The 27,519-nt window shown below is 35.1% G+C and overlaps 3 protein-coding genes and 1 long non-coding RNA gene across 5 annotated transcripts; all 4 read right to left on the bottom strand.

The window, feature by feature from the left end:
• Positions 1-236: 236 nt before the first annotated feature.
• LOC114713404 (ABC transporter G family member 32-like) lies at positions 237-8,700 on the bottom strand. 2 transcript variants are annotated; one of them, XM_028898039.1, is made up of 24 exons: positions 8,313-8,700; positions 8,056-8,176; positions 7,864-7,952; positions 6,479-6,563; positions 5,969-6,128; positions 5,816-5,892; positions 5,677-5,730; positions 5,304-5,394; positions 4,922-5,223; positions 4,563-4,844; positions 4,119-4,435; positions 3,884-4,044; positions 3,694-3,797; positions 3,357-3,516; positions 3,103-3,222; positions 2,923-3,014; positions 2,501-2,833; positions 2,134-2,424; positions 1,901-1,984; positions 1,674-1,807; positions 1,348-1,575; positions 1,056-1,227; positions 698-952; positions 237-573 (listed from the first exon to the last, which is right to left on the bottom strand). In XM_028898039.1, exons 1-24 carry the CDS (start codon positions 8,564-8,566, stop codon positions 301-303), a joined length of 4,239 nt encoding a protein of 1,412 aa, XP_028753872.1. In that variant the 5' UTR covers positions 8,567-8,700; the 3' UTR covers positions 237-300. The 2 variants fall into 2 exon arrangements, with proteins under 2 accessions (XP_028753872.1, XP_028753873.1); XM_028898040.1 differs by lacking the exons at positions 6,479-6,563; positions 7,864-7,952; positions 8,056-8,176; positions 8,313-8,700 and having other exon boundaries at positions 5,816-5,870; positions 5,969-5,980.
• A 3,914-nt stretch (positions 8,701-12,614) lies between these two features.
• LOC114713421 (uncharacterized) lies at positions 12,615-13,410 on the bottom strand. The gene is made up of 2 exons (XR_003737340.1): positions 13,167-13,410; positions 12,615-13,063 (listed from the first exon to the last, which is right to left on the bottom strand). It is a non-coding gene; the product is annotated as an uncharacterized LOC114713421 (long non-coding RNA).
• Positions 13,411-14,652: 1,242 nt separating this feature from the next.
• LOC114713417 (serine/threonine protein phosphatase 2A 57 kDa regulatory subunit B' kappa isoform) lies at positions 14,653-18,102 on the bottom strand. Its single transcript, XM_028898059.1, has 3 exons — positions 17,733-18,102; positions 15,674-16,866; positions 14,653-15,294 (listed from the first exon to the last, which is right to left on the bottom strand). Exons 2-3 carry the CDS (start codon positions 16,832-16,834, stop codon positions 14,938-14,940), a joined length of 1,518 nt encoding a protein of 505 aa, XP_028753892.1. The 5' UTR covers positions 16,835-16,866; positions 17,733-18,102; the 3' UTR covers positions 14,653-14,937.
• A 2,512-nt stretch (positions 18,103-20,614) lies between these two features.
• On the bottom strand, positions 20,615-24,969 carry LOC114713414 (palmitoyl-acyl carrier protein thioesterase, chloroplastic). The gene is made up of 7 exons (XM_028898056.1): positions 24,530-24,969; positions 23,204-23,697; positions 22,979-23,112; positions 22,278-22,391; positions 21,907-22,078; positions 21,742-21,810; positions 20,615-21,266 (listed from the first exon to the last, which is right to left on the bottom strand). The coding sequence occupies exons 2-7, from the start codon at positions 23,681-23,683 to the stop codon at positions 20,997-20,999; spliced, it is 1,239 nt and encodes a 412-aa protein (XP_028753889.1). The 5' UTR covers positions 23,684-23,697; positions 24,530-24,969; the 3' UTR covers positions 20,615-20,996.
• Positions 24,970-27,519: the final 2,550 nt, after the last annotated feature.

Genomic DNA, 27,519 nt, shown 5'->3' with positions numbered 1-27,519 from the left:
TTTACAGTGACAAAAATATAATTACATAATGATTTATATGGAAATATCATTAACAGACAGACTGACAGTAATCGCTAACATTCAAGAATTAAGATCCCTATCCGTCTTTAATTTTCCTCCTTAGCTTGCAAATATCATTTTCTCGTCAGAATATAAAATCATTATTTTTTTTAAATGTTTCTATCAAAAGTGTCTGTTCCAGAGGACAATACCTTTTCAATGTGAAAAACAAGAAGTACACAAATTTCATGTATTGTATTATTTCAAAATTTCAACAGTAGTACAAGCAGATGATTCTTGTCATCTCCTCTGGAATCTAAAGAACTTAATAGCAAAGGCAAATATCAGAGCAAAAAGAGTGCAGAAACCAGCCACCACCACAGCAACAACGCCAAAGAAATCATTCCTATACCCAAAAACATCATTAAGTACTTGCCTTGTTGTCCTAAACTTGTTTCCTTCAGACAACCTCAGCATCTTATTATCGTCACCATATTGTGAGATCACAAGACCATATAGTGTCCAGGCTACTGGGTTTCCCCAGTAGTACCATCTCCACCATATAGGGATTCTCTGAGACAATAATGAGCACAATCCATCGTTAAGAATCTGACTTATGCCACTCCACATGGGTATATCACAGAACATCAAAACTTGAAAGAGAAGAAGAGATAAGCTCCAGTATATATATATATACCTTGTGAGGGATAATGAATCCACTGAAAAGGTTCCACAACATATAAAATGGAGCAGCAATGATGGAAGCAACATCGTGATTTGGTGTGAGAGCCGTGGTCATCATCCCATAGAATGTGAAGTACAACATAGTGAAGTACATCAGATATAGGTACCAAATGAACTTATCGGCAGTCCAGTCAAATGAAGCCATGGAGTAGAATATTGAGCAGTATGTCACAGCCTGTGCAAACACGTAAGGGAACTCAATAACGACCTGCAAGTTGAAGGATAACACATTAATTAGGTAATTTTTTGGGGAAACAATTAAGTTTTGACCACAAAAAGTGTGGAAGAATATTGATGCCTCAAAAGTAAACCTGAGCGAATGCAAATGGGAAAGCTGAATACATCCCTGCAGCTCTTTCTCGATATGAAACAGATCTTTCAATAGAAACAACTGGTTGAACAGACGTGCCATTAGTGATGCCAATGAACATGATTGCTGAATACAAGGACCCCATGGCATTGAATAGATCTTGCTGTGTTTCCCTACGAAAATGCCAAATTACATGAAACTCAGTTATTTAATCATGGATGGACCTCAGTAACGATGTGCACGTAATGATTTCACAAACTTAAAGCATTGAGGCACTTGAGGAAATTAAGAACCTTTTCGCACCAAATCTCCAGCAAATCGTCCCAAGCATCAATGAGATGATAACAGTGTAGAAGAAGCGAACAGCAGTGTATTGTGGGTTACGCCAATAAGATAGATTTTGCTTCCAAAGACACGTTAGGAACTGCTCAAAATATGACCTGCAATACTTGGTTGGAAAATGCAATTCTATTGAATCACTGCTTGGCTTGCTCAGGCTATCAACCAGTACTTTGTTGCGTCTGAAGAGTGAAAAAAACGACAGTATGTCATTATACAAAAGTTAGCAATGTTAACCATTAAATTTAAGGACAGGCTTGAAGAAGAGAGTTACACATACTGGAATAAACTTGATCTTCGATAGATTTCAGCGAAGTCCACTCCCAGACGGTTTTCCTCTTCTGAAGAAGTAACATCCAGCATCCATGTAGCAGGATTATATCCAGCCCTTATCTTTGGAACTCCTTCGATTGTCTACAAGAAAATCATATGAGAAATAGTTGAGGTCTGCTTCATTAGCATGCAACTATAATAAACATATCAAATGGAAATTGTGCATCAACTGACCTCAAAATAATTAATTAGCTCACATGACTTAGGGCCAAGTGGACCAGCATATATGATCTCTCCCCCACGCTTCATAAACAGAAGCTGCAAAAAAAAAATTCCATCTGGTTGTGTTACTGAGGAGCCAGAAATTGAGAAAGAATGTGAATAAACATATATTATTATTATTTTTTTTGGTCCAAATGTGAGTAAACATATATATATGTATATGTATATATATTATCAGGAAATACCTCGTCAAATGACTCAAAAATGTCAATGCTAGGCTGGTGAATTGTGCAAACAATAGTCCGTCCTGTGTTTACTATATTTCTTACGGTTCTCATCACAATAGCTGCAGCACGAGCATCCAACCCCGATGTGGGTTCATCCATGAAGACTATAGAAGGGTTAGCAACTAGTTCAACTGCTATAGTTAATCTTTTTCGCTGTTCTGTTGACAATCCATCAATTCCTGGTAGACCAACAAGTGCTCCCCTTAGTGAAGTAAGCTCCACAAGCTGCATTACCTCCTCCACGAAAGCCTGACAATCAAAATACTTCAAAAATTACTTTGAGCCCATCATATGAGAAAGGAGCTTGCTTTTGTTGCACAAATACCTTTTGTGTCTCAGAGTCAACATTTGAAGGTAATCGAAGCCATGCAGAGAACAATAATGATTCCAAAACCGTCAAGCAAGGGGAATGGACATCAGTCTGCTCACAGTATCCAGAAACTCTTGCAAAAGTGTCTTGCCTTTTGGGGTAGCCAGATATATATATGTCCCCTTCAATGATGCCACCAGTTTTTCTTCCAGCTAATACGTCCATGAGGGTGGTTTTTCCAGCACCACTTACTCCAACCAATGCTGTTAATACACCAGGCCTAAAAGCTCCAGTAACATTAGCTAACAGTTGTAGTCTGTCTTGTAGTATCCCTTGTTTTTTCAATTCCTTGAGTAAAATTTTAATTGAAATCCAATTAGTCTACCAGAAGACAACCAAAAGTGTAAAAAGAATGAAGAATGAAACCAATAACACACCAAAGGGACATCCACATAGTAATTGATGTTTGTGAAAACCAAGGAAAGTGGTTGAAATGGGAGAACCATTCCTCTTCGCTTAAAAGTTAGTGCTGCAAAGAAATGACAACGAGGTGAATACCACTTCCCCCTAATCAAACAGACAAGACCATATTGGTGGTAATTGTAGAATTAACAGACCACTTGATCTTGAGTGACGGAAGTAGTCTCTCAGCTTCATGGGAACACTTCTGTCTTTCCTTCTCTCTTCTCTCTCTAGCAGCTCCTCCTTTGAGACTACAGCTTGTTTTCTTCCCAAAGCTAGAACAAATTTAAAGAGCAAGAAATTGTTATCGCTGTTGAACAAAATTGTCTCTGGTCTGTAGCAGCGACAGAAAGAAAGGTAACATCAGATTATCAGAAAGCTTGTATAGTTTGTACTGAAGATTTCTTACGCTTGAGGTAAGCTAAAAAGATTGTGAATAGCATGTTGAATATAACTGTGTATCCAGTCAGTGCACCAACACCAATCCAATACCAATAACTCTCTGCATATAAGCTTCGCTCTCTTAGTAGTGCCTTACCCAATGGGTAGCTAGAATGATTTCCAATTCTCTGCAAGAAGAGAAAATAATAATCAGGTTTTTAACAGCGAGGAAAATGTTTGGCAGAATAAACAGATGTAAGTACCTCAGAACATTACCATATGCGTTTCACATTTAGAAAGTTAGTTCCTTGGTGCTGTGAGCTACGAGGCAAATAAACAGATGACAGAAAGTGGTAAGTGCATACCTTATTCCAGGAGTCTCTGAGAAACTCATTTACAGAAGCAGAATTTTGTGCATACATCAAAGGAGAAACCCAAAAGCCCCATATCCACCAGCTTGGTATACGATCTGCCCAACGTTGTGATAAGAAAGTCTTAGTAAATTCATCTAATCAAAGCTAGAAACATGTATAGAGATAGCATTTCTCATTCAACCTCTTGAAATTATATATCCTCCAAGAGCCATCACAACCAACAAAGCAAAGGATCCAAAGGTATTGGCTACTATCATATTCCGGCCCAAGGATCCTATCAAACGAAAGAGAGCGATAGACATCTGGTGCAAACAGAAATAAAGCAATAACTGGTGGAGAAATCTGCAGAACCAGAAGCATACACCTATAAGAAGCTGTCAGAATGAATGAATAAACCAATTTAAATCAAATTATACCCAGTAATTGCAGGATCAAACCCAATTGCATAGTATGTGACTGCCACCCAGCATCCAGCCTCCATGAGGGAGGTGGGGATACTGAGAACCCAAGAGGGAAGTGTAAAAACCCAGCTAGGATAGAAGTGCAAGTCTCTGTGCTTATAAAGTACTGGAAGCTTTGTAACCAACATTGGCACCTCTGTAAAACCATTAAAGAGAATAATAACCATAGAGAAGTATAATGCGCCAAGATAAATGCCTCCATCATCAATAGTATTGTGGTGTGTTGTTGTCCGGAAGAAAACACTCATTGTGATCACAGCAACCAAAAGAAGCTGAAAATAGTTAGTACAGCTCAAGATCAGCAACATAATCATTCCTTCCATCATTAAGCTGCAAAAAACGACTCCAAAGAAGAAATAAAGTGTATAGAACTTATGGTTAAGAAACAAGTGAGAATACCTGAATAAATTTGAAAACATAAATAAATGAATTTCGTTTCATTAGTAGCTTCTGCCACCGGAAACTGGTCTTTAAAAGATGGCGCCTTTTTGCGCCATAGCTAGAAGTTGCCAATGCTGCTGGATGATTATAACGTTTATCAAATGGAACACTTAGTTCTTCAAACAAATTCTTTCCTTCGCGATAAAGGCGAAATGCTCGTGCAAACATGCCAACAGGTATGTACCGGTAAGGGCGGTCAAGCATAGCCCAATACTGTTCTTGATCCCTCTTAGAGGTAACCTGACAAGAATTTGAAGTTTGAGCAATGACTAAAAGCATATAGAGTAGAAACTTGTATTCTACTCTCTACTACTCACTTCTTGCAAGAAGTCTGCCACATTCTTTCTCTCAGGGCAAGTAAATCCCATCAAGTTGAAAAATTCGAGGGCAGATTCACGAGGTCCTTGATACACAATCTGACCCTCACACAAAAGAATGACATCATCAAACAACTCAAATGTCTCTGGAGCTGGTTGAAGAAGAGATATAATAGTGGTAGCATCAAGTGCACGGGTTGAATGCTTAAGATATCTGATAATCTGACAAGTGGTGGAACTATCAAGACCAGTGGATATTTCATCCATGAATAGTACTCTAGCTGGGCCAACTAAGAGTTCGCCTGAAAACCATACAACATCTTATTACAAATATGGTAAATTCACTGAAGAGACGACGCAAAACAATATGCATGTAATTCACCCGTAGTAAGCCGCTTCTTTTGGCCGCCTGAGATGCCCTTAAGCATTTCATCTCCTACTAATGTGTCAGCACATGAGTCCAAGCCTAATACCTTTGTCAGAAATATTTTAGTATACCTCAGAATATTTCTAAAAGTCCTATACAAGGAAATTAGTATAACTATACAAATAAGACATAATGCTCATAATTTTTATTTATTTTTTTAATTACAAATACTACTTGCTCTGGGAGGACTTCTTTTCCCAGTAAAATTGTTTGCAAAAAAGTGAAAAGAACAGTATTAATTTGCATAAGAGATTCTATCTGTAACACAAAGTATTGCTTTTTCAGTAAAATTTATGCCATTTTCGCACGTCCAAAAGTTTGAGAATACCTTCATGATGTGCTCCACCACAAGATTTGTTTCCTGTCCGGCCATAGCTAGTGACTACAGAAAGAAATTCATTGGATTAATTTGCATATCTGTCCACGCATGCATTTAAGAAGGGAAGTAGCGTGACATGAACAAGGACCTTCATGAATATATCGAGATCTTCATCAGGTTTTATACCAGCGTTCTTTTCTCTTCTGGCAAGTTCCATTAACATATCTGTAAGGATTCAAATTTTCTCATTTATCATCTAAAAAAGTGAGAAACGATATCAAATGGTCTCGTGAGAGCATACCATATTTAAAACCAACACCTTGACAACGTCCAGCAAACTTGAGGGTTTCCCTTACAGTCATCTCTGGCACATGATAATCTTGTTGGCCAATATAAGCAGATGTTTTCTGGGGAATAAACTCATCCAGACCATGTCCATTGTACGTGATGCTCCCTGACGTCTTCAAAGGTCACGTAAAAGCGTAAATGAAGAGGGATAGAAGAGAGACAATTGAAATGAAATATATATAGCTGATTCTTTACCATTGAGTCTGATAGATTTATAATAGAGAAGGCATCATTCTATGTCCTCTGTAATAAAAAGAAACTGAGAGGGTGCAGTCTAATCTCTACTAATTATTTCTACTTCGAGTCTTTTATCTGCTGGTTTTAAAGTAACGAATAGATTATTAATTCCTAATAATGCGGTTTTAACTTGCAGAAATAATAAATTACGTACTTTGTTTTCACCTCCAGGTATTATGTTATTATGTAGTTATTAATTAGTTGTAGAAAAAAATTAAATAAGTACCTGCAAACCAGGTCCCAGCCTACCAGCGAGAGCCAAGAGTAGAGTTGTTTTTCCAGAGCTTGGTGGACCCAATAATAGCGTCAGTCTGAAGCAAATAAAACAACAGCTCGTGAATTTTCCTTATTGGTTTTAAGTTATTTTTATATAATTAATTTCAGTATGATTTGATTTCTTCAATCAGTAAATCACGTCTCTCCTCATTACATATGGTCAAATTACAAAGATATCTCTTGCTTAGGTACGTAGTAATTACATTCCCTCACTTTTTTCTTTGATCGAATTTCTTTGCAGTTTTGGTTCTACTTGAATTTTTCTATCGAATCCAGATTCGAGTTACTCATATTATTATAATTAACATTCATGATAAACATAAAGCTTAACTGGATGAAAATATTGTCATGAAAAAGATTGATACAAAATAGTTTCTTTTAATTTTATTTGTCCAGGTATTTCCTCAAAATGGTTTTTTCCCCCCTGATATTTCACTCATTTGTTTTGGCCAGTAGTTTTTCTTGTTATTTAACTAAGCAAATTTCCGGGGACAATTGCATTTAGGACTCCATATATAATTTGGATAAAAATAATCTCTTAATAATTAAGCTAATTAATTTTTTTACTCATAATTTCTGTATAATAATTTTATAAAAACTTCCATTAAGATGCGATTAAAAAAGTTTAACAAAATCTCGAAAATGTAAATTTGCAAAGAAATTAAAATATTTAAATAATGGTGTAATATATCTAGAAGCCATGCACATTGAAATCCGATTATGTTGAGTTAAGCTAGATAAAAATACGAAAATGACAAAAAAGAACGAAATAAAATTGATATCTCTAATTAAGCTAACACAAAACAACTAACGTATAATTGTTGGTCAATCGTTCTTTATTATCGATACGGTTGGGAAAAAAATGATGACCCTTAGGGGGCAAAAAAAAAAAATCAGGTGTTGGAAAGAGTAGGTGAATATGTTTTCTCTATTATTTCTATAAAAGAGCAGACTTTTTAAAATTATATTTATTAAATTTTAAAATTATCACTTAATTAAAATATTCATCCCATTTTAAAACTGAAAAGGGAAAAAATAATTTTTAGCAAGTCATAAATTAGGATGTCAATTAAGGTTGCCAGTTTTTATTTGCTTGTCGGAGTCTTGTCGCCCAAATGGCATGATATATCGAATGTCTCTTTTATTTTTATTTTTATTTTCAAACGTGAAGTTGTGAGTTACAATATTTAACGAAAGATATAGTAGACACGTGAGTCACGATTTAAAAAAAAAAAATCTGATTCTCTTGTGGCTATTTAAAAAAAAAAAAAAAGTTCCTTCTCGCTGGACATTCAAAGCATGAAAAATTTGAAACCTGTGAATTCCAAAGCATACCTTGAAGGCCTAATGATTCCACTAATGTCTCCTAATATCCTCATTTTACTTCTCTTCCTTCTGCAAATCCGCAGCTGCCTTAAAAGTGCCTGCATGATCCAAAGAGAGATTAGAATCAGATTAACTTACAAAAAACTAACATATCCAAACAAATCAATGGATGAAGATGAAGAAATTATATTAATTAAATACCTCAGCCATATTGCAAATGTAATTAGGAACTGTGGGCAGTGCTCTGCTCCCTACTTGCACAAAACATTCCACTGTCAAGTGCTCAAATCTAACCTCCACCTTTGGAAACCCCAAATCTACCCTGTGTTCATGCAGAAGAATAGAGTATCTTCATCTCATTTAGTTCCTCTATGTCATTCAAAGGAGAAGAAATTAAAATGCGGATGATTGATTGGTAAACGCAGAAAACTCAACAGGCTTTGAAACTGATTACTTACGCGTCAAACCGGTGTCTGATCTGATTAAAGAACTTCTCGGGATCGTGATCGGCCGACTTCATCAGTCTTTCCAAGATCAGCTTCCTTTTCTCTGCACCAAGCTTTCTCACATCCACCACTCTCCGATCACCTCGTAGATCCTTGAAGATGCCTCTGCGAACTCGCGCGTACGTCGGCAGCCTCTCCAGTGCCGCCCTCTCTTCTTCCCTGAACGCCGCCGTTCTTGCAAACACATTCTCGCCGGAGTTCCACATTACGAATCCACAGCTGCCTCTTCACACTCCCAAGCAACACATCCAATACTTAATTAATGCCGATACGGTTTCAGAGAAGAAAATGCAGAGCAGTGAGAGGGAGAGAGAAGTGCGTTCGCGTGTCTGTAACTAAATAGTTAGCAGAAAGGAGAAGCACAAATAGTACGGCCATTTCAACCTAATTTCCAGGTTGTTTTCTTCTGAATGGGGTTGGGTTGTTCAACAGCCAGTGGACTCTTCGCTGTGTAGATATTACAAATGGTTCACCAGAAAGATTCACAGAATTTTCAAGTTCCATTGCTCGTTCCATTAATCCTGGACGTCAGTTCTTATCAGCCATAACATGTACATTTTTGTCCTTATGAAGGAGATTAATGCTTACTAGTAAAAAGGTTTAAGTAATCTGGTGAAGTTGGTTTACCAGCACTTGACCGCAACTAACACAGGCATCACCTTCGTCTTCGCATAGACGTGTGTGTGTGTGTGTGTGTAGCATAAAATTAAATAATCTCCAAATTTCAATTAATGAGACCCAAAACACACCTAGATTCGTAGTGTAGGTTAGTTTTTGATGAAAGCATCCATCTTTTGAGGTGAATCATCGATCATTTTTAGGTACTACATAGTTATTTCATTTTCCAAGTCTTGTTTTTTTAATGATAGTTCGATCTTTGGTAAAAATTAGAATTGACAGTAGTATTATTTAAGTTATGAAAGGAATATATTTTAAAACACTAAATTATTAAAGTAATGATAAATCTTAATTATCATTAAACTTCTTTGTTGTGCTATTTATTTGTTATGTTTATGAAAGAAGTGATTTTTTTATAATTTAAATTATACTCGGGATTTTTTGTAAGATACAGATGCAAAAAATTAGTTAAAATTAATTAAATGTAATAAATATGGAAAAAGAATATAACTTATTTTTCAAAAACATATTTATTTATAGAGAGATGAAAAAAAAAGGAGCAAATTAGATAATTAATGCAATAAAATTAACCAATAATTAATGGGACCAAAAATAAAAAGTTATACTGAAGATTCCAAACACACTAGGGTTGTAGAGTCGAGAGTTTTATGTCATTGACCTAAAATTCAGAAGGTTTTGTGTATTTTAATTAAAATAAAAATGTGTTATTTTTATAAAAAATTTCTTACATGTGGGGTTGGAGAGAGCACTTTATCTTATTAGGTGTAAATGGGCTATGCGTCAAGAGAAGTTAAACGAGCGTCAGAGTCAAGGGTGCGTTATTACCAAAAAAAAAAAAAAAAACAAAAAAGTCAAGGGCGCGTTTCGTATGGGAGAAAATGAGAGGAGGTGGAAAATTTTAATAAACTCGGTTTAAAAAATTAAAAAATAGGATTAGAAGCTTTTAATTAATTTTTATTACTCTTTTATATTATTTATTCTCTTTATTAAAATTTCAAAACCTCACTTCTCCAATTTTTTACGTAGAGCCCATTAAAATTTTCCTTCACCTCCCCTCCCTTTCATTTCCAGCAAACAGTACCTAAAAATGGTAAAAGCGGAATAAAGTGACGTTCACATAAATGAAAATTGTAATGAACGTAACTTTGCTTTCATTGAGAAAAGCGTGAAGATGAATACATTTAAGGTATGTTTGGTATGAGAGGAGGAGAGGGAGGGAGAAGGATTTTAATCATCTTTCTTTATTTGGTAACACACAAATTTTAGGAGAGAAAAAATTTTAAAAAATTTTCCCCCTTCCGTCCAAAATTGAGAGAATTTGGAAGGTAGTGACAATATTTTAGCATGTTGTGACCATTATGTCCATATTTTAAATAAAATAAGGGCAAAATTGTTCATATTAAAATATTTTTTCCTCTCCTCTCTTCATGAATCAAACAAGGTAATATTAAAACTCCTCCCCTCCCCTTCTTTTTTATAAATCCAAACAAGGTAATATTAAAATCTTTCCACTCTCCTCCCCTCTCCTTTCCTCCATTAAAATCCCTCCCCTCCCTTCCTTCTCATTGAGTCAAACAGACCCTTAATGTGATAGAATTTCTTTTTTTTAGTAGGTTATTATAAGGTGCCAATAAATGAATATATTCACTAAAAAAGTCTTATAAGAAAACAGAAAAATATGTAATGACAAATTCTAGAATAAAAAATAACATGTTCTAATTGTTCACTTGTTATTAAAACTATTTAATAATTACTATATTCCTTATTTAGACCCCGCAATAATTCTCTTACTTGGCTTGGCCAACCAGAAGTTGATATTAATTAAACTTGTAAAAATGGGAAGATTAATTAGTTTTGTCAGGCTGTGGAATATAACCAACCAAAAGAGGACCAGCTTGTTAATAAAAAATGACTAATGTCACTTTTGCGTCTGCTTGTGATTAATAATAAATCTGTGTGCTGATCCGAATGGATATGCTGATCAATAATCTCACGCTTCATGCAGAAACGTTTTTTAATTAATTACTTCCCTACATGATCAAGCATCACCTTCACCCATACCTCATCCAATTCTTAACATTTAATCTAAATTAGATGGTAACAATGGTCTTTTAATTTTAAGAAAGAGGAATATATAATTTTAGACAAGGAAAAAAAGATAATTAAATTGTGCATTTCTCAAACACAAAGGTAATTTATATTTGCTTTTTTTTAATTAGCAGGACAATCATTAACGGTTTGAGATTACAAGTGAAATCAAACCAGGGACGTTCTACTTATAAAATGGCTTTTATGCCACTAAAGGTGGAGCATCCCAAAAGTGTGTGTTTTTTTTTAATGAAATGGATAATTTTGATTACAAAATAAACTATACAAAGTCAAGCAATATACAAGTAAGAGGATTTACATGATTAAATTGAAAGTGGAAAAGCCTTTTAAAAAATGCCTAACTATAGCACAAATAATGCTTATCAAAATATTTTCAGCGGTATAATTCTTAATGGAAAAGAAATGGTGATTCTTTGCTTCTCATAAAATACACTTTTTCGCAAATCAAGATAAACCCTCCACATGTTTATTTTGTATATTGTAAAATCATTTTTAAAATTATGGTTTGATTTTCATTTAAACACCTCTAGATTACAAGATGATTAGGAGTTTATAGTTACAGTTTCGTGGTGCTATATTCCACTAAGATTGGGAATCACTTATCAATACTGATATCATGTTTTGATTTTTCATTAAACTTCATTCGATGCAGAAGTCTTGAATAATAACATTAGGTATGTTGACTAATCGCACTTTCGCGAGAGCTAGGATGATTAGCTTGGGAGTTTTTCAACCAGTCAAATTCAAATAAGCTTTCATTACGGGCTAGAACATTTATATTACAAATCAGTCCACACGCTTTCAGGTCTTAAAAATTTTCTTTTCATCTTAAATCTAAAACCCATATTTACTATATCTCCTAAATTTATAATTTTAATTTTTAAATTATCCTTATTTTCATTGCACATACAAAAAAAAAGAGAGAATGTTTTCATTGCCAACGATTAAAAGGATATATCATTAAAACCAATATATATATTTTTCTATAAATAATTAACTTAACAAATTTTTTTAATATTTGTAAATTAGTTATGTAAACTAATTGATCATATATTCAGCTGTTTGTTTTGCGCAGATTGTTGGATTACTATACTTGACTGGATAGGAATCCGCCAGAATAATATTTCTAGCTATGGCGGGTTATTTTGACTGAACAAAATTATCTTCATTGTAGAACTTATTGTATTTAATAAAAAATGCGAAGTAATAGTAATAATTAAAATGAAATTAAAACGACAGAAAGAGCTGGACATCCAATTCTAAGTTGATATTATCGTAACACGATTTAGAATACAAAAGGAGAGTCAAATCCTAAAAGACTAGCCTATTAGGAGGAAGAACTTATTGAACTTATAAATTCCACAGTATTTATGAGATTTTCCGTGCAACTCATAACATATGGCCTGGCATGATGCTTGATGAGAAAGAGAGAAGCGAATTAGAAAGCTTGAATTATAAATAAGGAGGCAATTCCAATTAAAATGAAATTAAAACGACAGAAAGAGCTGGACATCCAATTCTAAGTTGATATTATCGTAACACGATTTAGAATACAAAAGGAGAGTCAAATCCTAAAAGACTAGCCTATTAGGAGGAGAACTTATTGAACTTATAAATTCCACAATATTTATGAGATTTCCCGTGCAACTCATAACATATGGCCTGGCATGATGCTTGATGAGAAAGAGAGAAGCGAATTAGAAAGCTTGAATTATAAATAAGGAGGCAATTCCATTTTATTCATCAAGAGGTTTATGGAAGACACAGAAGAGGAGGAGGAGAAGACGAAGACGAAGATCTTCAGACAACATAATTAAAGGTCACAGAGAGAGAGAGAGAGAGCAGAAGCACAGGAGAAGACGATGAAGATTAACTAAGGGCAGCAGCAGCAGAGAATATCGAAGCAGCACTCGCAGGTCTCATAGCAGCAGAAACAGCAACACAAGGTGAACAAACTGCGTTCGTTACGTTCAATCATAAGAATCAAAACCTCAGCACAAGAAATAATCATCAAACTAAACAAAGAACTGCAGGAACTAGAAATAATCAAAAACAAACCAGGCATAGAGACAGCCCTTCTCTTCATGGCGTTTCTGAACATGTTCATAATAACTCATCTCCTGCTGTCCTGGAGCGTCCATCTTTCTTTCTTTCTTTCTCTCTTTTCTTTGTTTCTTTCCTCAAAACACAACCACATGAACATACAACCAAATCCGCTCCTTACATATATATAGTAATGCTCATGATCCAATCTACTTAATATTCACTTGTTACTGTTACTCTTCTTTTTTCAAAGGGGAGGAAAAAACAAAAGAAAATCCTTACGCTCTAAGTCTCCATTTCCCTCTGTTTTTTTTGGGACACATAAGTCTCCATCTTTCTATTTTTTTAATTTTTTTCACCTTTTTTTCTTTCTGTTTTTAATAAATATCTTGACAGTTGATAACCCGCCAAATTAAGTCTGATTTTGACTGCTAGGTTTTATTTTTGTTGTACTAATTATAATAATACACGTTTCTTAAAAGATAGAGAAAAGTATACTAACTTTTCCTATGTTCCCACCTTAACTACAGAAATTTCTCTCCAGTTTTATAACACACCAAAGATTCCCTGAAATCAATAGTTATATAACACAAATCTACATCCCATTTTCAAGTTGTCATTTCCGTCTGCTAAACGCTTAAACCATTAATGTTTTTGGTAAACGACATATTTCAAACCAAAATACCTCTTTTTACCATAATTTAATCTTTTTTTCAGTTATATAAACTTATTTATTGATTATTTTTTAAAATTTTAAAAAAATTAATTAGATAAAATCATATTTTAAAAAATTGAATAGAATAGATATTTAATATAATAAGAAATAAATTAGACAATTTTTAACAGAATTAAAAATTGAACTATAAAGGGAGAGGAAGGTAATTGTATTATACACAAGACATGATCCCCACACTCACCCATCCATACCGTCGATTATAGCAGTGATCACGTGGCACTCATCCTAATCATCTCAGATACCCACCGCAGTAATCAGACTATTCTTCTAAATTTTAAAAAATAAAATAAAATAAAAAGTAAGGATGAGAGAGAGTAAACATGCTGATTTTTTCTTCACGGGTTTTCTGATGATGACGCATCGCGGCAACTACCAGCCATTCATTTATACGACGCCGGATGTCCCAATCCTGATTGATAAGGTTCCCTCCGACCTCTCCTCTTTTTTTTTTTTTTTTTTTAACAAGTAACTTGATAGTGTTGATGATGCACCAGAATTAAGAGAACAAATTAAAGGTATATAATTTTAAGATAAGTCCTCTAATTGACTTATAGACAAGGATATTTTAGTTATTCATATATTGTTTCATTTTCTTTTCTCTATATTTTCTTTCATTCATATTCATCTAAACAAGATAGGTAATTTTTTTTTTTTTTCAGTTTTCTCTTCTCTTCATTTTCTCTCTTCCTATTTTTTTTTCCTCCCAACTTTTCTTCCCATCCAAACAGATCATTAAACTACTTTGATGGAAAGACAAGCCTGATATATACCCAATTCTTTAATTTAATCTCTAATCTCTAATAGAGAAAAAGTCACACTTACAGAGGTGCTGACACTGCAAATAATTGCAGAAAAAATGAATGACCCACTGAGCAGTATGTGGAAGAACCTAAGCAGAATCTAAAGTGCTAAGCACAATTTGATTTACCAACCCTATTGGCAACTTAAAACCTAAGTAAATATGACAAAGAAAAAACACATCACTATATTATTTGAACAATCACATCCTTGGATGGTGATTTGTTTCGTCATTATAATGCATTCAAGCAACTAGCAGGCCACAGAGCATGCCGCAGATTTTATAGGAACTAAAATGTCACCAACTACAGATTGAACATTGGCTGCAGCTTCCAGGCGTTCCCATGTTATTCTTCGCCTCTCGGCTTCAGCAACTGACTTCAAATCTTCCTCCTCCAAGTTATGTTGGCAGGCAAGCGCTAGATCCTCATCCATCTGAGAGATCATCTTCCTGATGTTCTTAGTCAGGTTGAGTACTGCTTGATTCCAGTGATTTTGGGTGTTACGTACAAGAGCTGAGAAGATGAGAGGCAGAATCACCTGCCGATTGTGAGTGATCAGATTAAGGATGTGTTCGTTGTTCCACAGCAAATGGGCACGTTCAGCCACCTGTTTCATGATATGAAAATAATTTCACTAATATCCTTTACATGCATTAGCACTGAAGTAAATGCCAGTTGATTAGGAATTACAGAGAGGAACCCTAGAGACTAATATTACATTGTGGTCTATGTCCAGATTCTAGGTCATCTTCCTATACAAAGCATTTAAGCTCTCATAGTCAAAGAAGTACAAAAGAGGTTCAAAACATAAAAAGCTTCTCGATATACAAAATGTAATGTCCTAATTTCTGATTCCTTGGTACTGTTGACCAGGTGGAAGAGAAGTTTGTATTGTAGTAAAACAAGACTTTTAATCAGATATAAAAGCTGTGTTTTACCATATTACAACTAAAAGAGAGGCAAAATAGCAGAAAGCCAGAAGCTACCTGATAATGGGAACTGTTAAGGCAACCACCTATCCGTCTAAACAGTGGGACCATAATCTTCTGGAATTCCACCATGCTAGTCATTTCCAACAACTCTTCCAATTCACTCAAGAACATTAACTCCTTTTGACTATTTGTGACTGGCCAGTACTTCAATAGTCCCTTAATCACAGTGCTAGCCAGTTTTGGATCCTTATCTATGAACTGTACAACGCAATATGTTAACTGCTGATGATAGATACCCACGGACTTGGGTTTGTGCAGGGGAATCAAAACCCTCCATAGAAATGTTCTGTGCTCCTCCTTCAATGGCAAAGCAAATCCACTAATAATGCTCCCAAATATCTCCAAAAGCTCAGCAATTCCATTATGACGTTCAGTCTCGAAAACAAACCGGTAGATAATGTTGCTAACTGATTTCCGTATAAAAAGCCTGTGTGCTAAAAATTTCCCATAGATCCTATGCAGGATTGCTTTCAGGGAGTCTCTTTCTCTAGGGTCCTCAGAATCAAAAAGGTCCAGCAATCTCAGAATGAAAGCATGGTCAAGATACATTTTTGCCAATTTCACATCAAGAGAGTTGTGATTGATAAATTGAAGGAGGAGGTCATAAACAACTTGCAGGTGGGACCAGGCAGGATCAAAGATTGGTTCTTCATCTGCTGTTTCACCACCAGTAGAACTAGAACGAAACTTGGGTGGGAAATCCCTGAACAAATTGCTTGCACACATTTTACACATGGCAGAAATTGCTGGTTCCGTAAACCTTGCGGATCCAGAAGAAACAAAATCTACAAGCTCTGTCAGTGTTTGACGTTTAAGATCTAGCTCTGAGCAGTTCCTATCAGGATCACTCATATCATAAACACTGCAGCAAAAACTCAACTTACTGATAAACATGTTTTGCTTCTGTGCATTTGAAACATCTTTGAAGGAAAGATGTGGGTCAACTGCTTCCACACCAGCACCCATGCTTGCAGGGAAAACCGCTGACGATACCCGCTTCACAACATTTAACTTGCTCGAAATGGCAGTCCCAACATTTGTACATTGAAAGACATTCCCAAAGCTCGTGGGATTCCCAGAATCACTCCGTGTAGTATCTGATGGGTCAGATTTTGGCACCTTCTTAGGCAATTTGCTAAGAATTTGCTTTAGCATAATGGTAGTGCTGCAAGCCAGCAGAGGAACACCTGCATGGAGTTTATAACTATCAGCTGAAATCATAAATTATATCTTTCAGGCTTCAAAAGCATGAAAATCCTTAGTTAAAAGGCTTAAGCCTAAGCACTCTTTATGTCGATTGCCCCACGAACCAGGAAATCTGAACTTGACATGATAACTCAAATGTGCACAAAAATTGGAAATTAACGTATGTCTATAAGATGGGACCATTTTGAAGATTATAACAGATAAAGATAAAATTTGAAAATTGGACCAAGCGGTTGTGTCAACCGAATCGAGGATGATCATAAGTCTAGCGTAATAAGGAATTGGAATGTCATGTAAGAAATGTAAGCAACAAATTAAAGTCAGATCCAGCTATGTTTATGAAGTTATATGGAGTGTTAACAGAATCCAACACATCCGGCAGAATGCCCATAAAGAACGGAGAAGGATTAAGACTATAACGCTACCAGATTATTAAAGTACCAAAACTGGTCTCTCAGCAGCACTAACCCGTTGTCAAGTCAGATCAAGTTCATCTCAACAAAATAGAGGAAAAATATGTTGGCCGTAAGAATAAAGAAATTAATACGCAAACGCCCCATCTTTAGCAAGGAATTAACGAACCATTGTTAATGGAAACTTAAGGTTGTAATAGATATAGGAGGAGATAGAAACCGAGATCTGGGACTAAAATTAGAAAAAATAGAGCAAACTACTTGATGAACCATTAAAGCCGTGTATAATCTGTGTAACACCTTAGAATTATCGCCAGTGGTCAAAATTTTAGCTTAATAATTCAACCGAGGGAAAAAAAAATCTGAACACCACTGAAGATCGAAAACTTCAGAACCCGAACCCCATAGTTGAGAGAGAAAGAGAAACGACCAACCTGAAATCTTTGGAGTGAGACAAACCCCACTAAGGAGGAAGAGAGGTAGAGCAATTCAATGAAGGCCTTCAATATTTTCCGCGGAGATCAAACCCAAAAAGGGTGCTCCTCCGGAAAGAGAGAAAATGCAGCGTGAGAAGGTGAAATTGATGAGCAAAAAAATGGAGATTTGGGAGTTGCAATAGTTGGAGAATGGAGGGAGACCCAAGCAGGAGATTTCAATGATCGATCCCCATGAATGGCCCCCAACTTTCTGCCCCCTCGATTCAATAGAATAAGAGAGGAGACACGTCATTCAGAAAGACAGAAACTGTAGGCACAGCAGTTCTGTCACTACCAAACCAAGAAGTTAACACACAATTATACAGCCATTGGGTACTCCTACCACAGAGTATATGTCTTGGTATGTATAATTTTAACTCTCAAGTCTCAAATTTTTTTTCCGAATATGTGGTCTGAGATAGATATGAGGTAAAGAGCTCGTGAGATTTTGGATGTCATGTCAGTTACAGTTAGCTTGCCTGTTCGGCCATGTTCATAAAGTACAGAGGTTAATTCTTTTTCTTAAAAAGGAAATTTTTTTTATTAACTAATCCACGTTGCTCTTGTCCTATTTATAAATTAAAAAGATAAAAAAAATTTTGTTTAATATATAAGATATTAAAGATATTTTTATATAAATATATAATTTTACCTTTTTATTTATTATTATATTACTTTATTTACATAAATATAATGTATGTTAAATAGAATAAAATTAAAAATTATTAAATTTTAAATGAGAATTAATAAAATTTGAGTTTTTTTAAATTTGTGTGAAATATATTAAAAGTAACTTATAAATAAGATCTTACAAAGAGTTTTTTTTTTTTAAAATGACATTTTCTTTGTGGTCGCATCTTTCTTAAATAATATTTTATTTAAATAATATTTTACGCATGATGCAATAGTTTTATGTGAAGTCAACGAGATGTCACTGACAACAAAGGTATCCTAAACTCTGGTCCAAAAAAGAAAAAGAAACAAGGGTATCCTAAGCGTAAATTAATCCTTTGTTAATTAATGCTATGTGTTAATAATAAATCATTTTATTAATCCGATGCAATTAATTAAATTTAAATGACTTTCACGTTGAATGTTCCATTCTATGCTTTTATGATGGGGGGAAAAATGTGACGCTCGTATTTCATCATACCCCTACTAAAAAGAAAAACGCAATAGCTCGAGGCGGCTACTGCCTACTGGCCATCTTCTATCTATTAATTAGTTAATTTATTTATTGAGAGTAAAATAAAAAGATTAAAACCCATTCAATGTCTTGAAATATTTTTTTCGAATGCACCGAGGATCTTAAAATATTTTGTTATACATTCAAATATTTTAAAATATTTTTTCAGGCGTATCCAATACTATAACGTATTTTTTAATATATCTAGCATTTTGAAATATTTTTTTAGATGCGTTCAGTACTAAAAACATTTTTTGATACATCAAATACTAAAATCCGAAAAAAGACTTCAAGATATTAGATGTTCCTAAAAATGTATTTTAAGCTACTAAATGGAGCTTGAACCAAAATAAAACTCAACATTTTAGGTGGGGGAAAATGAAAACCAACTTTTCATGTGTTAGGTTTTATATTGGAAAACACCAAAATCAAAGTTTTGGTAGAAGCAGCCGAGTCTATAAATGTAAACTGGGGTGACGGCTTTTTTTTTTTTTGGGGTTTGTGTTTTGGGAAATGGAATCGAATCTGTAGAATTTAATAGAAAAGGGTTTTAAATATTAAATTAGAATAATAATGAAAGGGGAGCGGTGGCTGCCTCTGGTGGAAAGGAATTGATGATGATGAAAGAAAGAAATGCAGAGGTTTTGCAGGAGAGAAGATGCATCAGATTCTGATTCAGTGGTAATTATATTCACTCATTACAGTCTCTGAATCTTCCTCTTGTTTCGTCACCCTGCAGCGTCAAATGAATCGGGTACGTTTCGATGTTATTAATGGCTCTGTAAATGATCCTGCTTCCACTGTCCAGACCCAAAGGGACGGCATGTTCAGTTTAATACTTTCATGCAAAAGTCAGAGTTGGAATATCATTGAAGCTCCCATAATTTATTGCTGTAAGAAACTTCAACGTGTTGTTTACCACCAAAAAAAAAAAAGACACGCACACGCACACTCTTCAGAGTGTTGTGCTTGTTCCATCATACAGCGAGGTAAGTTGTGAATTTAAAATTTGAATTTTCATTGGAAGGTGCCTATATTTAGTATAGGATTGTTTTTAATAAAAAGATACATATGTTTATAAAAAAAAAAAAATTCTTGTTCAGGCCAACAAACAATTTTCTTGTGAGTCGTTAATTTTTGAACAAAAAAAATTAGAGAAACAAGCACTAATGATCTCAAACCCACGATCTCCTCTCACTTGAATGAATATGATCATCAAGGATAATTCTAATAAATCAAATTTTAATGGCTCAAGAAATTTTGCATATCGAATTCATTTTAATAGTCTGCTGCAGAGGTCTCAAAAGCCATTTCCTTACAAAACAAACTCAGTGCATGGATGACCACCTTTTTGAATTTTACTGAGCTCCCTTGGGCTATGGGTGTGGATTATCTTGAATAAACGTGTTATTTCGAAGTCCCATATTTTTACTCTCTCTGTTGATGAGTGACATGCCACGTTGTTCCATAGCCCTTCACTTGAACAAATAAAAAGGAGGAAAAAAAATAAAATTCTACATCACCAGGGTACCCCTCTTTTTTTTTTCCTCGATTTATTTACACTATTTTTGTTCTGCCGGACTGATTTATTACACTTTCGAAAACAACTGGCGGAGAAGACTTGCAAGGCAATTGAATCAGAGGGCACATACAATTACACCAATCATTGGGACTGTGTTCCTTAGAAGTACCCCACCATCAAGAGCCAAGCATAAAAATATAATAAAATCGTATCCTATACAAGCCTAGCCATCTTGGCGAAGCATTAAATATTGAAGACAGCCTAATAGCATGTTGCGTAACCATTAATCAAAAAGGAATATAGAACAACCACAGAGGAGAGAGGGGATAGCCAGAAGCTAATACTTACAAAGAAAATGAGATTACTTTCTTCCAGCAACCCCAGAGCAAAACAAATCAGAGAGTGCATGTATAAATGTTATATATAACGACATGTAGATCAGACAAACACTAGCAAGACTCTCCTGTTAGAGGCACGATGCAAGGGCCAAGGAGACTGATGCCTTTCCAGCTATCTAGGTGCTTTCTGCTGGAATCTGATTGTTGGCATCCAAATTGTTGGACTGTTTTGGCCTCCACTCTGTCCTGCCCCTCACAATCTCAGCACCATCTTCAAGCCTAAGCAAATGCTTGCACTCTACACCTCTGCTTTGAGCTAAATTACCGGCATCAGCACTAGAGACAGCTGTCAGTGATTGCAGTACACTGTCCCTACCACACTCCCTCCGGTACTCCAGAGTCATGGAGCAAAGCTCGTGGCTCTCCAGAATTGACTGGGGAGCACTCTGCACCAGTTGCAACATAATCCTTGGGGTTAGGAGACCTTGTAAAATTGATGCATAACATGCTATGCGTTAAACAGAACAGATGAAGGTTTTGATCCTTATGACTGTTAAAAAGTCCTCTCAAGAGAAGATCACATATCACAATGTTCTATTTTTCAAGCCTTTTCATGCCTGATAGCATGTCATAAACAAATAAGCCCCCCAAGCACTTCAGTGATGCATCGAATACCCAGAACCATACCAACTCATTATATGCTTTATCATTAAACGAATACAAATTCCATATCAGTCTTGTGCCATATATTATCTATCAATTCCATCGCAAGAAACACTGCAATGTTATGATTTGATCTATCATATTTATGCTCAAAGAGAATCATCACAAGCATAAGCGAAAGGAGATGGACCAAAGAAATGAAAGAGAAAAAGATTGCGAATGGATGGGCACGCAGTCATTGTAAGAATAACAAACTACCTCCAGGATCCAGCCAATGTACTTCACATTGTTAACATGCTGGTTGACATCCAAGTCATTCCACCGCGGCTGAAATCACAGGACATAGCATTGACAAAGTCAGAAACGTATCAGGCAACTTAAGAAAATGAAATAATGATAATAAGTACAAAACAGTTGACATACGCTCAAGCCTGTACGCTTATAGTCTGCTGTGACATCATCAAGTTTAGGGAGTTTTCTGTTATCCTCTTCCACAACAGGATCAGAGTTCACAAAGAAGGGCCCTATCTCTCCTCTAACTTCTTCTGGTATTTTAGATAGCCTCCTTGTCAGTTTATTCATCATAACCCAAACACTACAAATCAACAAAACCAAAACAGAAGAAACTATTGTTAGCAGAATCATGAATTTTCAGCTACCAAACTGATATGCACAAATATGCGGATCATTACATCAATTAAAATTGTCAAAGGCTTCTTATTGAAACAAGTCTATTGCTGATAGCAAGAGGAGGACAAAGAGGAGGAATCATACTGCACAGAAATGGTTACTACCTGGAGGCTCTTGTCAATGTTTCACCAGTTTTGCAATCACGCACAACCCAATCACGACGCATGCCATTCTTCCCCGAAGCAGAAACCCAAGTGTCTACTTGAACAACATCACCCCTGAAAAGCAAATACAGACTCTTTCACTTCAGATTGCTCCATTAAAATCTCACTAATAGTTTCTCCCACTACCCATCAACACCAGCAAGCCAAAAGAACAGAAAACATGAAGTCCTCAGCAAGCAAAGATGGTATAGAACTAACAAACAAAATTAAGTTACAAGAAGCACTGAAGTTGCCTGCATCTGCTCGTGGATTCTTACCGCAATTTTAAAACTAGACTATGCAATCAATAAAATCAATGTCTTATATTATCTCATCCAGATGAACGACTCTAAGGCATAGGCTTCCCAGAGTCCATCAACGGCAAATCTCATGCTTCTCGGACATGTTGTCAACTTATGAACCCAGAAGAACTAGAGGCGCAAAATAAGAATATGGTTAAAACTCAAACGTCATGCAAATTTTGTGCAAGAAAACACACAGTCCACACATGAACTGGAGAAGCCCCAAATGTCCTGAATTATATTTTTTATAGACTCATCAATCATCAATCATCAATCATCAAAATTGCTAAAATAAAAAGAAATTGTGGATGTTTAGGCAAATCATTAAATCACATATATGGGTGAGCCAAGGTGACATACCATGTAGGATAACGATCAACCACGACCTGCATCCGAGTAACCACCCATATCAAGTTCTTTTTACACATCTCCGGTGTAGAACCAAAGCCATCGCCAAGAAGCCCTGAGCTCTTAACATGGTTAAGGGCAGTTTCCTGTTGGAAAACAAACAATAATATACAGGCTCTCTACCACAAATCAACGCCTCTCTGAGAACATTATTAGAAATTTGTTAGCAGATCATACCTGCAAATGGTTCATTAACGTCTCAATAGATGCTGTTCGATCAGCACCTATTTCATAGGACCTAATAGAAAAGTTCTCCCGAAACACAAGACCATCCTGAACAATTTTTCCTATACCAAATGGATCCATAAGCATGTCAGGTCGCTTTGGCTTCCAATCAAGCATCATCCACTGCTTCTCAGCTGCCAAGAAAATTGTTGTGATGGCAGCTAGAAGCATGCTCCAATCAGGCAACTGGTTAATAAAAGTCCTTGGGGAGGATGATGGGGTATCATTTCCATGTTTCACGGTTTCCAGAGATGTAGTAACTCCATTAATCTTTGATGGGGCTTGAGCATTTGCCTTAACTTGCAAGCCACCAGAAGTAGATTTGGACTTAAGTCCTCTGAACCCACCACCAAGTTTGGTAGTCTTCGCACCAGAGTCTGGTGAGGGTGAAGTAACAGGGAAAAACGAAGATGTAGCAGCAGTTGCCACCATAATGAGTTCTCAAGCTGCATGGAAGTTGAAGCAAGTTAAATAATATACATATACATATATAATAGATCTTCTCAAACAACCCAACCTCGAAAGGAAGGGAAAAGTGGAAGAGGTGACAACGGAAACAATGATAGAGAATTCTACGGGACATGCGTCAACATGAAACATCATTAAACTTCACCGAAATGATAATGCGTCAAAACATTTTATATCACACACAAAAAGGGTGATACCAAAATAAAGGAACTAGAAAAAGGTTTTCGTCCTTAGTTCCAGAACATATTCATGGAGCTCTTTTCCAATCTTTTGAATATAAACTCATTTGAAACTCACATGCGTCCTTAACCATAAGAGATCGTCGTTTTTGCCATCTAAAACTTTTATCGGTACGAATAAGAGAAAAAAAAATACGTAAGAAAAACTGAATTAATCGCATTCTTGATATTAAATCCTCAGCAAAAGTCGGCGCAGATCTGACTCTGTATCTAAAAGCATCACAATTCACAAGCTAAGATTACGACAAATGACATAAAATGGAGAAGCCCAAGAAAAGAAGGGAGATACAAACAAGAAAAGAACAAACACAGAGACAATAACTCATAAAACATAGCAATCTGCCACAACAACATCAAAATTCCCAACAAACACGATCCAGTCCTCACTAAACTTTTTTTTTCCCCAAAACAAAACCCAAAGGGGAAAAAAAAAACTCTGCCCAGAAACTCAGAAACTTCAATGCCGCATTTTGAAAAAAGCAGAAAGACGGGATCTTCCACCATTGAAAAAAGCACAAAAAGAAACCGGAGGGAAGTTCAGAAACAGGAATGAGATGGTTCCCGAGCGTACGTTCAATACCGAGGCAACCAAGCAAGCAGGGCACGAGAGCTGAGGCTCCAACACCGAGATCAGACGAGGAAATTCAGGGCCCGAGGTCCCTACTTGACCCAAGCAGAGACAGAGCACCACAGCCGTTTGAGCCTGTAAAGCGGTAAAACGACAACAAAATTTTGGAGGAGGAGGACCTGGAATAACGAAAGCTGAAACGGGAAAAAAGGGCTAATGTGTCATTTCGGATCTGCAAATCCCTCCCTCGTCTCTCCCGTTGTTTACAGGGTCTGCGTGCGATCTCCTTGGAGTTGAAACCCTTTTTTTCCTAAAAAAATATTATTAGTGTATATAACGTTAAAATATTAATTGTGCCTAATAACTTTCTAAAAAGCCAGAGGCAGAATCCGAGAAGAGAGAGAGGGAGAGAGAGGGAGACCACTGCTAGGGCCAGCGAGATTGAATTTGTACGAGTGAGAGGCATTGTTTGTTGTCCAGAAACTTCGCTTTATAGTATCCACGCGCCTGGCCCTCCCCCCTCTCCTTCCCAACTTCCGAGTTTTCAGCTTTCTTTTCTTCTTTCGGACCCCAGTCTTCATTTACCTTCCTGCCCTTCCCCACCTTTATCCCATCACGCGCCCTGCTCTTTCCACAGTAAAATTCCCCTTCCTCTCTTCTATTTATTTTTTAAAGGGGCAATTAATCCACAGCTCCTTATAGTTTCAATTAATTTTGAATCAGGTCCTTATAGTTTTTTTTCTTTTTATCAGGTCCTTATATTTTCATCTGTTTTTAATTAGGTCCTTGTATTTATTTTTCTTTTTATCAAGTCTTTATAAGTTTTTTATTTTTAATTAAGTCCCTGAATTTTTTATTCTTTATTTTATAAATTAATAGTTTTATATATATAATTAATATTATTTAATATTAGTTTATAAACAATAATATTCTAAAGATATTGAATTATTATAATGATTTTAATTTTTTCAGCAAAAAAATTAATTGTTCTAAAAAATATTCCTGAATTAATTAATTCTATTACTTTTTTATTACATAATTATTAATTTAATTTAATTATTATATTTTATATTTCATTATTAATCTATTTAATTAAGTTATATTTAATTAATAAATAAAAATTAAAACTACATGGACCTGATTAAAAATTTAGTGAAATTATAAGGACTTAATTAAAAGAAAAATAAACACAAGTACCTAATTAAAAAAGCTAAAAGTATAAGGATCTGATAAAAAAAAAAACTATAGGGACTTGATTCAAAATTCGTTGGAACTATAAGGACTTGCGGATTAATTAACCCTTTTTAAAAAACAAATTTGGTTTGAAATCTGCGTTTTTTTTTTTTAAATATGGCTATCTAAGTCTCACGCTCGAATGTTATCGGGTCAAATTAAGAGTAGCTTCATCAGAATTTGAGACTTCGTGCTCAGGATTTCTTTTAGTATCACTAATGCGTGTTGGTATTTGAATGTATTTGACAAAGACAGGGAGAATTACGTATAGGACTCTAATTAAAAAGATAATACTCTTTCGGTCTTTAATATAAGACTCATTTAACTAATTTGATTAGATTAAAGAAGTTAGATAAGTTAGTTAATTATGAGAAATGTGATGCGTTTTTCCTAAAACACCATAATCATTTTTCTTAATACCCCATCCCCCTCTTCTACTTGATTATAGTTGAGGGAGTATCTATAGGAGTAGTTTAGAGAAAATTGATAAATATGATAAATGTGAATTATATTTAGGACAAAAACCAACTCAATAATTAGGTCATATATTAAGAACCGGAGGAGTAATAATTATCCATGAGTTCTGATGTTATGGCTAGCCTTAGGCAGATTAGGCGCTTAATTAACAATACCATCTCATAAAATTTGAATATAAATAGATTAGGTGCTTAATTAACAATACCATCTCATTTAACTTATACTGTTTGATATATTGATTGATCATTTTGGGCATGCAACAATTAGGATATATAAAAATTCACAGATTTAGGGCATGTTGTAGATACCAGATGCATAAATAAATAAATAAATAAAAAGGGTGGGGAAATTTTAATTTAAAAAATTCTAATTTAGTAAAAGCAGTATTGATGGGATGCAAAAATCAATTCACCGAGGACAGCTAAACAAACATTCAATACAAACTAAGTTTGTAAAACTTAGTTTAATATAACTTAGTCATGACATTAATATTTTTAGTGATAGAGGATAATATTGTTAAAATTTTAATCTTTCGACAAATTTATATAAAAAAAGCTCGGAATGATTAATATTTTTAAGTGAAAACTTACAAGGTAAGTTTGTACTATAATCTTTTTGCAAACCAACATAAGAATATGAATTTGTGTTTTGTCAGTATGGGGAAAAAGAAAGACAATAAAGCTACGAAAGAACTATGGAAGCACAAAACCATACGTCCTAAACTCTGTTTGTCTAAATCAAACCCTTCTTGCTGGCCAAAAATAAAATCTGACCCTTCTGGTGTACTACTTTAAGAGATTAGCTTAGTTTTTAAAAGAGGTCATGGCCAACCCTGACATATTGATTTGCATATTTATTTCTTTTTTCTGAAATGATAAAAAAATTTTGGGGGGGGGGGCTCAATGCAACGAAAACTTTATTAATAAGCGATTCCCATTATTTCTATAAATTTTGCCCACTGCCCAATGAAATTTTAATTTTTAAAACCTAAGTCACTAAAACTTTTGTTGATAGGAAAAATAAATCAAGAATTTGTGAGGACTCTAATCAACTTTCCAATTGGATTTTTTCAACTAAAAAATAATCAAGTTTGATTTCACAAAGGTGATTAAAAAACACTTAAATGTCATGACTCCCACATCATCAATCAAGCTATAAATAAGAAATGGCAAATACTACTTCCGGTTCTTAATATAATATCCTGTTTAATTTTTATTTTGATCCTAAATATAAGATCCTGATCTATCTTTTCTCTCATATTTATATATTTTTTCTCAAGGTAG

The sequence above is a fragment of the Neltuma alba genome, unplaced genomic scaffold (genome assembly GCF_004799145.2).
Source record: "Neltuma alba isolate B1F8T4 unplaced genomic scaffold, ASM479914v2 tig00011424_pilon, whole genome shotgun sequence".
Lineage (NCBI taxonomy): Eukaryota > Viridiplantae > Streptophyta > Magnoliopsida > Fabales > Fabaceae > Neltuma > Neltuma alba.
This window is presented reverse-complemented; position numbering and strand designations above follow the sequence as displayed.

What these genes read in the sequence shown, in the direction of transcription:
- LOC114713404 (XM_028898039.1), bottom strand. Translation starts at nt 8,566, where the DNA reads ATGTGGAACTCCGGCGAGAATGTGTTTGCAAGAACGGCGGCGTTCAGG. An exon ending in CTTTTTAGCTTACCTCAAGC is followed by an intron (nt 3,223 to 3,356) that starts GTAAGAAATCTT and finishes AATTTGTTCTAG; the next exon opens with CTTTGGGAAGAAAACAAGCT. An exon ending in GATTCATTATCCCTCACAAG is followed by an intron (nt 574 to 697) that starts GTATATATATAT and finishes TTATTGTCTCAG; the next exon opens with AGAATCCCTATATGGTGGAG.
- LOC114713417 (XM_028898059.1), bottom strand. Translation starts at nt 16,834, where the DNA reads ATGCTAAAGCAAATTCTTAGCAAATTGCCTAAGAAGGTGCCAAAATCT. An exon ending in TTAACAGTTCCCATTATCAG is followed by an intron (nt 15,295 to 15,673) that starts GTAGCTTCTGGC and finishes ATCATGAAACAG; the next exon opens with GTGGCTGAACGTGCCCATTT.
- LOC114713414 (XM_028898056.1), bottom strand. Translation starts at nt 23,683, where the DNA reads ATGGTGGCAACTGCTGCTACATCTTCGTTTTTCCCTGTTACTTCACCC. An exon ending in CGTTAATGAACCATTTGCAG is followed by an intron (nt 23,113 to 23,203) that starts GTATGATCTGCT and finishes GTTTTCCAACAG; the next exon opens with GAAACTGCCCTTAACCATGT. An exon ending in ATAAGCGTACAGGCTTGAGC is followed by an intron (nt 21,811 to 21,906) that starts GTATGTCAACTG and finishes CTGTGATTTCAG; the next exon opens with CCGCGGTGGAATGACTTGGA.